The following is a 13,644-nucleotide window of genomic DNA, read 5'->3' on the forward strand; positions in this document are numbered from 1 at the left end:
GCAAGCTGTGGAAAGGTTTAAAGGTCGTTTACTTGGGGCAAGTCAATCTTGGTGGAGGCATAAAACATTATATTCCCTTGTATTTTTATGAAATGATTGCTGTCTTGATATTGGAGGTGATTTAATATTCAAAACATGAGTCGACTATCCACCTGGACTATGCATGGATTTATTTGTTATCTTTGAATGATAATCTAAAATGTGTTTGGCTATTAGAGCTCAAACATCAAACACATGAACTCAATGAAGCTGTGCTTATCTGGACTTAGACATTTGCAAAGAAACTATTTTGTAGGCATTTTGTATCCTATAGTCGATGGTGGTTGCTCTTTTTACCAAGTTCAGCCTTTGTGAAGACGTTTCAGGTGTTTTCAACTCAACCCTAGGCATGCAGTAGTAAGGTATCAATGGACAAATGATTGAGCAAATTCTATAAAGCTTTCAAGGTCATTTGCTGGGTGCAAGTCAATCTTGGTGGAGGCATAAAACATATTATTTCCTTGTGTTTAGATTGAAGGGCACGGTGTTAAGAAATTATTGCTGGAAAAATGATTGAGCAAATTCTATAAAGCTTTCAAGGTCATTTGCTGGGTGCAAGTCAATTTTGGTGGAGACATAAAACATATTATTTCCTTGTGTTTATATTGAAGGGCACGGTGTTAAGAAATTATTGTTGGTTGATGATATTTTAAGAGCAAAGTTCATGGCACCAATAATCCCATGTAGCTAAGAGAGGAACAAATCCGCATATTAATAGGGTCGAAGGGGTTTCAACAATGAATAAGCAAGGAGTCAAGTATTTCTGAGCAAGGGTTGAAGGTATTAATGCTTGGCATGAGAGTTTATATGGGGACTATTCATTATTTTATGCTAACCATGAAGCTATCTTGCTTGCAAGCTGATTGGCTATTCATTCCTGAGCATAAATACAAACTCCGGATTAAATAGCAGCATTTAAATTTTGTGGAGGTCAGAGTGCATTAAGTTCTGGGTGACAGTTGTAGAAGGCAGTTTGAAGCTTGGACATGGGAATTAAAGGAAAAATAAACTCTAATGATTGTGCCTTGTATTGAACAAGGTATAGTTGTGCATAGTTTGTGAGCAGAAACTTTGTAATTTGAGATGTGGGCAGGTCTGTACCATTTTGGAGCCATTATTTGTGTAACAACTGCAGGTTGATCTTCATCTCTTTACTAGGATGCACGTAAGATGTGTTTTGAATAATACTTCAGTATGCAATGTATGGTTTGAAAACTCCAATCTGCATGTAAGGACAAATTTATGGGCATGTTAAATTTGAAATCTCCATACCAAGTTGTGGGTTTCCATTAATGGATTAGACCAGGTCTGAACAACTCTATGCTGATGGTACTACTTCCTCGATGTGAATGTTGGTGTTTATATATGTATATGGTGTTCTAGTCTGAAACTTACTGCTATTCAAAGATATGGTATATCTCCATCTTCAAAGTCTCGATCATTATTAGTTTGATGTTCAAACAGGTTATAGATTAAATTTAGACTCTTTTCTGCATCTAACTTTGTGACTTATAATTATTGTCTGCTAATTAAGTGAATGGGAAGTCTGTTGCAGTTCATATGCAAACATAATTCCATTCAAAAGACATTGATTAATCTGGATCATGAGAGAATCTGCAAACTTTTGACAACATGCCTGAAAATCTAAATCATTGAAAGGTGAAAGGGGAGTTCAAATTTTTTGGGAAACAGGTTTGCATATTATGCTCTTTGTTAACGAGTTTGACAACAAAATATGCAGTCTTTTTAGCTTAAATAAAACCTTAGTAAAATCCTGCACTTGATTATAGAAATGGGTCAGGATGTCTATATTAACACATGCTCATGTGTGACTATAAAGAACATCATAATTCTGCTTCAATTACCTGTGCTCACAAAGGTTCTATAATATATTAATATCTACAATGAATGCTTTATCAATGCTAGCATATGAGTATTTGAAGCTTCTTTATATTGTAAAAAAATCCTTAATTTTGAGTAGCTTTCTTCTCTTGTCCCAATGGAAAAAAAGAACCTATAGGGAATGAGTTCCATCATCTATTTTCATCATCATCTTGGAAACACGGGAGCATAGATATGAGCTGCTTGTAAGCCACAAACAATGACAAGGTACTCCGCAAATGTGTTGGAAGAATAAATGCACAAGTTTGAGAGAATTGGATGGCATTCACTTCAATGAGTGTCTTGGTATTGGCATGCAACTTAATTCTAGTTTATTTTTTAGACGATACTGATGTGATCTTATTAAATCATTAACCTATGTAAAAAATGTTTGTGCGACAAAGAGTAACATTATCTCAAAGATTATATTGTTATTGAATGGATATGCAACTGGATTCAAATTTCCTTTGTAGTCACTAATAATGCTGTCTTATTACATCATTAAACTAAGTATATAGTACATGTGTAGCAATGTTACTCTATGTCTAACATTTTATTATATCTAATACCCTCCTAATGACTAAACTAGATGCAACTCTAATTTTGTCTTGAAAATCTTGATATATAGAATAGTAGTGATAGCTTTAGTCATTAGTCTAGTTGACAGTCTCCTATTGTGTGGTAATTCCATCAGAATTGTCAACCAATTGCCAAACCTAATGACGAGGAACCTTAATTTGCTTGGTGTGAGCATGATATTTTGGGTCTATGCCTAACTTCTAGACATGATTGTCACAAAGAAGTGAAATTGGTGTAATCTAAGGGAGTTTTATATAACTCAAAAAGCTGATGAGGGCTTCGACATCGGGCATAAAAACTTGCTTTTTATTTTACTTCAGTTATGAGGCAACTATATGTTGAAGCTGACTCTGCCACAAAATTAACTCTGGAGGTGAATAAAAAATGGCTTATAGTTGATATTTGAGTATAAATTGAACCAGTCCAATTGAACTTTGTGCATCTCAGCAACCTGAATTTTTTTGCCCTCTATTAGAGAATTCAAGACTAGTTTTGTTACTCATTCCACCACCCACTGGGGATGGAGGGACAAAGGGTGTAAGGACAGCAGAGGAGGGGGAGGAGGTGGTGCTAATATACATATAGTACTTGAAAAAACTAGTTATGAAAAGGTTGTATAAGAATTACATTTCAAATGAAACTTTGACAAATGAGTAAAATAGCAAAATTACAAATACTAAATACTGAGATATCAATTGTGTGTCTCAAACATGTCAAATATGACTGATATTTTATGGACAGTGATACTGTCATTCACCACTTATTATATGAAACCTTTATACATTGAAATTGACCATATATGAAAATGGAATTGGATAATGAATATTTGGATAAATATGATAGTAACATCACATGAATTGAAAACATGGAAACAACAATGTAGAAACCCCAATTCTGGTTTTTTTCTAGGGTAGCCAACACTCTCTGTCCCTCCGTCCCCAATGGGTAGTGGACCACTGTTGGTGAGTAACAAAACTAGTCTTGAATTCTCTAATAGAGGGCAAAAATGTTCAGGTTGCTAAGATGCACAAAATTCAATTGGACTGGTTCAATTTATACTTAAATATCAACTATAAGCCATCTGTTTATTCACCTCCAGAGCTATTTTGTGGTAGAGTAAGCTTCAACATATAGTTGCCTTATTAACTGAAGCAAAATAAAAAGCAAGTTTTTATGCCCGATGTCGAAGCCCTCATCAGCTTTTTGAGTTATATAAAACTCCTTTAGATTACACCAATTTCACTTTTTTGTGAGAATCAGCAAGTGTATGCAATAGCAGCTAGAAACCCTCATAAATCACCCATATTAGGTTTGCAAATGATCTGAAAATGTTCAATTAACCAAAATACACACATATTCGATTTGCTTGCAAATATTAAAATTAATATTTTTCACTTTCGAGACATCTACAGACAAGAGACTTCCAAAAGTAATCGAGATGCTTAGGGGGCTCTTGGGTCTCATTGAGATGACTTGGAGACCCTAGCCTTCTCCGTTGTTTTAGCCACTTCGACAATAGTGGTGGGGGGATGCCTTGACCCAGTCTCCAAGTTGCAGGGATGTCCTTGTCTCGAAAAACGCATGGTTCTAGTGGGGGGGGGGATGGGAATGTGTCGTGTTTCATTGCTTGCCAGTCAACAAGCTTTGGTTGACCTAAACTCCAAGGAGATAAATAAGAAAAAATAAATTTAGTTGTGTGGATGTAAGATGTCTTCAACTGTTTACCTAATGTTTTCAAAGCGATTTAATGATTGTTGAAGAATCATCACATGATAATAACTTTAGACTAAAGGTTTTGTGCAACCTTCACATTAATTTTGTTTACTCATGGGGCTTCCCTAGATATTTACCATATGAGGGATAGACCCCCATGTAGAAAGGATATAGGATTTGGACACTTGTCATGTGATGTGACACATCAGGAGTTAGTTTGAATTGCTAAGTGATGCAAAGGACAGCTAGATGGAATGGGACACCACATTCCCCAAGAAGACCAATTTCTTTAAGCTGTAAGTAAAAAAGAATCAATTTTTTAGATTTGGCTGGTAATACGTGTAAAAGCATCTTCTATTAGGGCCCGTTTGGCGAGCGGAATACAAGCGGAATAGGCATATGTAAATTCCAAAAATTTTGAATTCCTCGTTTGGATGCACCAAAACGGAATTGGAATACGAAGTAAAAATGGAATACGTATTCCATTTTTGGCCCAAAAATGGGGTTTTGCAATTCCACCAAAATAGGTGTTATTGGAATACGCATTCCTATTCCATTTTTTTAAATTTTAGAAAACATAAATTTTGAGGTCCGGAATTCCCATCAAATATTGGCTGAACCAAACGGAGAATAGGAATACGTAGCCCCATTTTCTATTCTAGAATACGTATTCCTATTCCCACAGCCAAACGGGCCCTTAGGTAGAAAGGTATTGGAATGTGTTCCACTTTATTAGGGTTAAGATGCCATTTACCTTGTGATCCTACTCATATGTTATGTATCTCCAACACTCTTGGAAGGTCTACTTGGATGCCTAGGAAGTAGTTGGAAAATACATAGTATTTAGTTTCATGATGGAGTTGTGGTGATGACAATTGGCTTTGATTTCCTTAAAGGTACTTTTCCATTCTTAGACACTAGAGGAAGGAGTGGAGAATCTTGTAATATTGGTTGTGGCTGCTATGAGTTAGTGGACTTGAAAACAGAGCGCTACAATCGAGGATACGTCAAGGGGTTATTAGTGATACACACCTTTACAATTATGTTCACTATTTAGGGACTCATTGATTGAGTACATGCGATTCACACCTGAATTCATTGATGTATTTACCATTCTTGGAAGATTCTCTCCATAGTGGGTATGGGGATTTTTGCATAATACCATGGTTTTGGTTAAAACCTTTTGTAATATTGACTTCTCTTGTATATCGGAGCTATGGGATAATGGTTTCACATCATTGTTTATAGGCACATAGGCATTGTTGGAATGTTGTCAGAGTGTAGTGTTAGCATTTTGATAGTGTATGTATACTAAAGAATACATTCGTCTTTGTTTTGGTTGGATTTTTTTTCTTGAGTTGGTTTCTATATGTAAATCCCATGTCAATATGGTTTTTTAATTTTTTTATTATTGTTGATCTAATTATCTTTTTCTAATCTTGGTTCTGTAATAATAAACATATTTTAGATTTGCATAAGCTTTGAAGAGATCTTGTTGTATTGTTTTTTATTTTTACCTTTTTGCTCCAGAACCTCATTGGGATGCCTTAATGAGGTGACATTTGGAGGTCCATGGTTTTGGAAAGAAATAGTAGTTTTTACTGAAGTGTTTTGTCTATATATACAAGCCATGTGATGGTGGTTTGATCATCATAGGTTTGAGTGTGGAGTTTAGTTGTACTATTCTTCCAATATTGGGGAGGCTGTAGCTATATCACTTATTAGTTTGGCTCATTATATTTGCAAGCTTGTTTTAAGATAATATTAGTGAGGATATCCATACAAGGTTGAGCTTTATACCTGAAAAGATTTTCCTAGGACAAATATTGTGTTTTGGCTTTGTTTTGAGTTGTATTTCCAATTTATAAAAACCTTTTTTATGCCTTTATTCTAAGTTACCAGATGGACATCTTGCTGGTGCACACTAGGTCTGAATGTGCTTTGGTCCAAATGCGCCTAGGAACATCGCGAGGGGCGCTGTCCCTCAACCTCTTCAGGGAGTGATGCCCCTTGATCCCATTGCGAGCACTGCCCCCAAACCTTGGCAACAGGTGTTGCCCTTCGACCCCCTTGGGGGCATTGCCCCCAAGCCCCCATTTGATTTTTGAAATGCACTACAATTTTGAGCTTGCATAGTATGTGTACTTGCTGATGTACTTGTGCCTTTAAGGTTTATTCAATTCACATTTAATAGTTATCTTTGGCATTTGGCATTGTTTACAATGATTCTATCAAACAATTTTGTTTTACAATTTTGTATATTTCTTTAATTTATTTGTAATGCCCCCAAGCCCCCATTTAATTTTCGAATTGCACTACAACTTTGAGCTTGCATAGTATGTGTATTTGCTGATGTTCTTGTGCCTTTGAGTTTTATTCAATTCACATTTAATATATATCTTTGGCATTTGGCATTGATCATGATGATTCTATCAAACGACTTTGTTTTACAATTTTCTATATTTCTTTAATTTATTTGTATAAGCACATGTGTGCGCACACACAAATGTATTCGAACATACACAACCCCAAAAGTAATTTTCGAATTGCACTACAACTTTGAGCTTGCATAGTATGTGTATTTGCTGATGTTCTTGTGCCTTTGAGTTTTATTCAATTCACATTTAATATATATCTTTGGCATTTGGCATTGATCATGATGATTCTATCAAACGACTTTGTTTTACAATTTTCTATATTTCTTTAATTTATTTGTATAAGCACATGTGTGCGCACACACAAATGTATTCGAACATACACAACCCCAAAAGTAATTTTGCACGTGCCTACGTACTAGGTTCTCACACCCATACCCAAACTGGCAACTTAGCTATTAATCTAAGTATTTAAGTAGATTTTTTCAACATTGGGTATCAAAGCTAGTGTTAGCTTAACGTGTGAAGGACAGCCTTTTGTTGTTGTGGGAGAATTAGTTATTTGGTTGATAGCTACTGGTAGGACTCTTGATTGCTCGAGTTCTATGTTTATCACATCCTTATGAACACTATATATTTTTAGATGCTTCATGATTGATCTTTTTGTTGGAGTCTTAAGCAATTACTCGATGAGTAGGCAAGGGAGGCCCTTTGATAGTGACTTCCCTATGTCCTGTGGTAATAACACAAGTAGGAGATTTGATTTTGATTGTGGCTATTTGGTTTTTAAAATGTTGAATATGATTTCCTATAGCATTATATGTATGAAAAAGATTTAATTAATATTATTTGTAGGGCATCTTGACTTTGGTTGGGTGATTGATGCATTATGATCATGCTTTGAAAAAGGGGTCTTGATATAACCATAATTGTTTATTTTGCGACAATGATTTGCACCCTTTTATCGCAACAACCCCATTGTTAATGAATTCTTGGACATGAATTTTCAATTTCATACATCTATTAGTAGTCTGTCCTTTAATCTTGTGATATTCACATTATTTAATTTCATTGTACCATGCAGGTTTGGGTTTGTTTTCATCAAATTTTGGTGGTGGGAAGATGATCATGTTTACTTTGAGAAATTTATGGAATAGTATCTCTAATGGCACACCTAAAGGTGTGTATTGTTTAAGTTAAATGTCTTGTTAGGGTTGTCATAAGCTTGGACATGTTTTGAATTGGTAACAACATCGCCAATTGCGTTCTTGATTTTGCTAATGAACTTGTGCTTATCAAATCAGTACTTGTTAATGAAATGCCATTTCTTAGTTTAGGTTTGCAATCAAGATATTGACCAATTGCTATTTAGGTAGTGGCCAAGAAGCTCACTTGGTATGCTTTTCTATTCTTGTAAGGAGGATGAGAAGTTTTCCTAGTTTTGTTATTCGGCTTTACAAAGGTCCATCATGGTGTGTTTGAGCTCTACATTATATGAGAAATATTTGAAAAATCTCTAATCTAAATCTTTCAAAGTGTTGATGTTATCTGAAGTGTAAAAACCTCTCAAGGGGCTGTTTGACTGGGGTTTGTGGAAATAACATAATTCTTTAATAACTTCTTGGCTAGCCATGTTGAATTCTTCAATACGTTCTCAAGGATCTTCCTTTCCCTTATATTTATCAAATGTAGAATTTTGAAATGTGAAGGAATGGGGTTTTGTTTCATGGTTCTATCTAAGAGATAATGTCATATTTTTCTAAAAGAGCATCCCTTGCATTGAGTCTGGTTTTTGTTTGTAAACTTTTTATTATATCTTAAATGGCCTGCCAATGGGGTGTTTGATTATTTCTGCTTATGCACATATTGTAGGTATGTTTGATTGTTGGGATTAGATGGACTTGATTGATTGTATGGATTGGATTGATTTTGCAAATTGCTTTGTTTGTCTGGATTGTGTTGGTTGTTTCATTGTATTGATTGGGTTGATTTTGTTGAGGATTTTGAATAGTCATTTGGTTGCCACGGGAAATCAAGTGACGAGGTCTTCACTTTGTTAAATTGTCTTAATGTTGTGGGTCAGGTGAATCTTTATTTATATTGACAGTATGTACTTTTGGATAAACATTGTCTTGGTCAACATTAGTTTGATGAATATTGGGTTCTTGGTTGGATCTTGGTTTGTGATATTGAGGTTAGCCACAATATTTTAAGTATGCCATCCTTATTTTGATTAATGAGTCAGTCCATTAGGGGTGCCTTTTTGTTCAGAGTTGAGGAAATCATGATAATTGTGGTAATATTTGCTTGATTAGGGAGTATCACTATCACTATCACTATCACTATCACCATCTTGTTGGTTTCCATGTGGAATTTGATGAGAGGCTTGTTCAACATGTAAGGACATTGGATGCATTGGTGTTCTAGAAGAAAATGATTCTTTTCATGGAATTCTACGTTATGCTTTCATTTAAGTGCTAGTGGTAGGTGACATGAAGGATATTTCACGTTTTGGTTTCACTTGTTTTTTAAGAAATTTGATTTGAATGGTTTGGTTCTACATGTGTTTAACACAATGAGGCAAATAAAGGAAATGCATCATCTATTTACACTAATCAAAGTATGTGTTTTTGGCTTGTGAGAGCACCAATATATTTGTCCTTGTGATAAATAGTGTGGCCTGATATGCCAAAGTGCTAACTATGTAGGCTAAGAATCTGAAATGATAATTCAATGTTCTTGTAAACAAAGGAAAGGAATAATCCTTATATAGACAATTACAGGTAGATTTTTCCATTACGGAAATGATTAAATAAATACAGAATAGAAATTACTAAACTAACTGGCTTACAGAATAGAATGTTAATAAACTAGCAAACTTAAATGACCATTATAAGCTAAGTATAGCATTGTTACTTTAGTAACCCCCTGGCTGTTTAACTAATTATCATGCAGAATCTGCTGGACTTTTGCCTTGAATCTATAGAAGGCTGACTCCTCTGAATGCTTTGTGATATGAGTCTGCTGTTGAGATCCTCCCTGGTTGGATATTTGATCAGCCAACTGGTTATTTAAATACTTAGTATTTTAGGCATTCTGTCATTTCATAAATGATTAATTAACGTTAGCTTGTAATATTTTTTTTTTCTGGAAAACTTAAAAATATATTCCGAAAATGGAGACATTACAACTGAGAATCTTTACCTTTCTAATTAGGTCACAATAATTTAACATAATTTTTTTTAAATTTATGAGTAATAATGCAGTTGGGTACTCTGTCTTAAATGACCATTATAAACGAAGTATAGCACTGTTATTTTACTAACCCCCTTGCTGTTTTACTAATTATCATGCAGAATCTGCTGGACTTTTGGCCATGAATGTATAGAAGGCTGACTCCTCTGAATGCTTTGTGACATGAGTCTGCTGTTGAGACCCTCTCTGGTTGGATATTTGATCAACCATGTGGTTACTTAAATATTTAGTATTTTAGGCATTCTGTCATTTCATAAATGATTAATTAACATTGGCTTTTAATAATTTTTTTCTGGACAACTTAAAAATAAATTATTTTGATAGGTTCATTGGGAACCCAAAAATGGGGACATTACAACTGAGAATCTTTACCTTTCTAATTAGGTCACAATAATTTAACATAATTTTTTTTAAATTTATGAGTAATAATGCAGTTGGGTACTCTGTCTTATGAATAGAATGCTCCTGATGTGCATGCCATTCTACATTTCATGCATACTATGAAATGATAGATCGATCCTAGTTTAAACTATGTTACCCCAGGTTTTTAGGACGAGGGGACGTCGGGACGGGGAAATGGGTTTCCGGGACATTTTTTTTTTCTCGGAGCAGGGGACAGCAGGTGACGGCAGTGGGAACAGCTATATAAAAAGTAGGGAAAATTTAAAATATACATGGAAATTTAAATATTCATATAAAAACATGGATAATGCATGCTTATATAAATTGTAGAACCTTAACATATAATGTTTGTGTTAAATAATTTAACTTTAGAGTTCACATGAGAGTGGAAATCAAACAAATTATCAAAACTGAAACATTAATTTTATGGGACAGCCAAGGGAAAGGTTTCCGGAAGTTTCCGAGTTTCCGGGATGTGGGGACGGGGTCAATTTTTGCCGGAAACGCGTCCCCGGGTAACATAGAGTTTAAATGATAGATCGATCCTAGAATGATACATTTCAAATTCTATGAAGAAGTATAATTCAATTGCAAGACATCCCTTTTTAGTTACGTTCATGTTGAGATCAGATATGATACCAAATTCAAAATTTCAATTATGAAGGATTCAGTTCTAATAATTTATTATTTAGTTTTAATAGATTTCGGCTGGGATAAAAACTCAGCTATGCTACATGGATTTTAGTTCTAATATTTTGCCTATTGCTCTGTGATAAAAGTTAGTTCCTGATCACTATCCTGCAGTTAATCCATTCATTAAACTACATACATTTTGTATCTACCTCTAACAAAGTTTTAATATCCGCGTGCCCATTGGACCTATGTATCCAATTGCTAGTGTAAATATTGATTGCCCTACCACAACACTGGCAAAATATGCTCAGGGTCCAGTTTGCAACAAAATATCAAGTTAAACTTGGGGTATTTGGGGGCACTAGCTGTGGAAGTGCCACTTTTGTGACTTAGAATTGCAGGGCAGTGTTACCGAAGTTCATGCACAGTTGCTTCATATCCAAAACAAAGATGTAGAAGTATGTGAGAAGTAGACTGGAAGATTGAACTTTAGGACTGAGATAAGTAGGTTATTGGGTGGTCAGATAGTGATGACATTGTACTTGCATCTGCTTATGTGTCTCTAAGGTCGAGGGGTCTTCAAGGACACATTTTACTTCTACTACTTTATGAAGACGAGTTGTGCATATGCCAGCTCTTTCACTTAAAGGGTAGCAGAGCCTAGGTGGATCACAAGATGACAAGTGATACTCCGAAACCAATAGTAGAATACCTCAATTTGCTCCCATTAACAAATTCTTCTTTGCACTGCCAACAGCATTCCATTCCATAGGGTTGTCTCTCCTTATCATAAGGATGCAATGGTGAAGATAGCAGGGGTAGGACTACTGTATGTGCCCTAGGAGAGGCAAAAGTTAGGACAACAATCTTGGGTAAGAACTATTCCAAGATAAATATTTCATTGGAGAAAATGAAGGAATGCTGGGCCACAAGTGTATGCAGCATAGTCATGAATGGGTGGATGGACTTCAGAAATTGCCCACTCATCGATATCATGGTTACATGTTTAAAGGGCTTATTAGGATTTCTGATTCTTTAGTACATGACAGGGATGCCGATTTTCATTTCCACATACTTCTTGTTATGTGCATGCTATGAATAATGCAGTCAAAGATCAAAATAGTTGTCAGTGATGCTAGAGATGTGAAAATGTTTATATGCAACTATTGCACTTCACATGCACTGTTGAGGACCTTCACAAAGAAGGAATTATTGAAACATGTAGAGACTATATATGCACTGTATTATTGGAGAGGATGGTTGAGTAGCAAGAAGCATTGCACCTAATGATTATGACAGCAGAAAGAAAATAGTGGCCTGAGTTCAAGACAGAGCTAGGGAAGAGGCTGAGGATGGAGTGAAGAGTGATGTTTTTTGTTGTAATGCAAAATATATTGTCTCCATCATTAGATATATGAGGACATCAATGCACTTAGCCTTGGCGAAGTGCATGAGTGCATTAATTCTATGTTGGACCAAATGAAGGCTGTTTGTGTGAGAGGAATCCACATTAGCAGTCTACAATGAGCACATTCAGCCAATCATTCATCAATGATGGGAGAAGCTCAACACTCCCTTGTACATGGTCGCCTATGCATTGAAACCCCCTAGTGATACATGCAAAGTAGTTATACTCGTAAAAGATGCTGAGGAGGGGGTAAGAACCATGAAGGAAATTCTAAAATACTGTTTTCCTCGTAGAGGCCAGCCTCATTGTTGAGTGGACAAAATTTGCCACCTTTAGAGGTTATTCTGAGAATGACGAGATGGATAGGGAAACTATGGCATAAGAGGACTCATTTTGTGGTGGATTATGCCCAGGCTGACTTTTATAACTACATTTTCAACCATTCATTTGCTAACACAAGTTTCTAGCTCTGCTGTTGAGAGGATCTGCTCTACTTATAGCTCCATCCACTCTTTTAAGAGTGAGAAGCTTACCTCTAGGAGAGCAAAGAAGCTTGTGGCTGTACATACTACCTTACATTTCATTGATCTCAAGACACATACAAGGAGATTCTACCATCATGGTGGGATGTAGAGCTAGAGCTAGTATGTATTGATGAGGATGTTACATAGTTAAGGCTGGTTTGATTGGTATTAGTTTGGAATAGCTTGAGAATGTCGAGTCTAACTGTTATAGTGATGACGAGTTTGAGGATGATTAGAGGCCTCATTTTTGCTCCATTTTGAGATATCAAACTATTTATTGTAAACACCATTTTGAAATTTGAATATAAATTTCAATTTCGACATTTTAATTGTTAGTTTGTTAATGTTCACTTCAAAATGAAATTGTTTAATGCAATAATTGAAATGTGTTCACAACTTCAGTATAAATTTTACTGTTTAGTAGTTTTAGTACTTAGCATATACTAGTTAGCCAAAGTTTAATTTGTAATTCTTATGCATTCTTTTGTGACTATTTTTGCAAGTACTATATGTATTTCAGTGTTGCAACCCCAGATATGATGCTTATGCAAAATAAAATGAGCATGATGGCATCATTCTTCAACCAACAATTATCTGCACAGTAGATTACACATTTTCAGGGTTGCAGAATGTGGCTCCAAATATGGCACTGAGGCAAATTAAAACCAACAGTCATCCTTTTTAATCCACAAACATCCTCTCCTTTTCTAACAAGTCTATTCTTTCTGAAACACCTGAATGTCTCATCACAACTCTCTCCATTTCTTTCGGATGGCTCAGATGCCACGCATCACAAAACAGAATAAACACAAAAGCAAGATATCCTAAATAAGCA

General features: G+C 35.4%; 1 protein-coding gene across 17 annotated transcripts in view; it reads left to right on the plus strand.

Moving 5' to 3' along the window:
• LOC149569985 (uncharacterized) overlaps positions 1–13,644 on the plus strand; it is a 44,197-nt gene that overhangs the window by 24,506 nt on the left and 6,047 nt on the right. For 9 of the 17 annotated variants that reach the window (XR_016362870.1, XR_016362871.1, XR_016362869.1 and 6 more), the window contains one exon: positions 7,672–7,767. The exons of the other annotated variants lie outside the window; for them this stretch is intronic. Coding sequence is in view for 3 of the 9 variants with exons in the window: in XM_089822645.1 (XP_089678771.1) it covers positions 7,672–7,767 (96 nt within the window). In the remaining 6 variants the exon portion in view is untranslated. The remainder of the gene's footprint in view (positions 1–7,671; positions 7,768–13,644) is intronic. 17 annotated transcript variants of the gene reach the window in all.

Source organism: Cupressus sempervirens, chromosome 3 (assembly GCF_028749045.1).
Source record: "Cupressus sempervirens isolate cs-2001-9-10 chromosome 3, ASM2874904v1, whole genome shotgun sequence".
Lineage (NCBI taxonomy): Eukaryota > Viridiplantae > Streptophyta > Pinopsida > Cupressales > Cupressaceae > Cupressus > Cupressus sempervirens.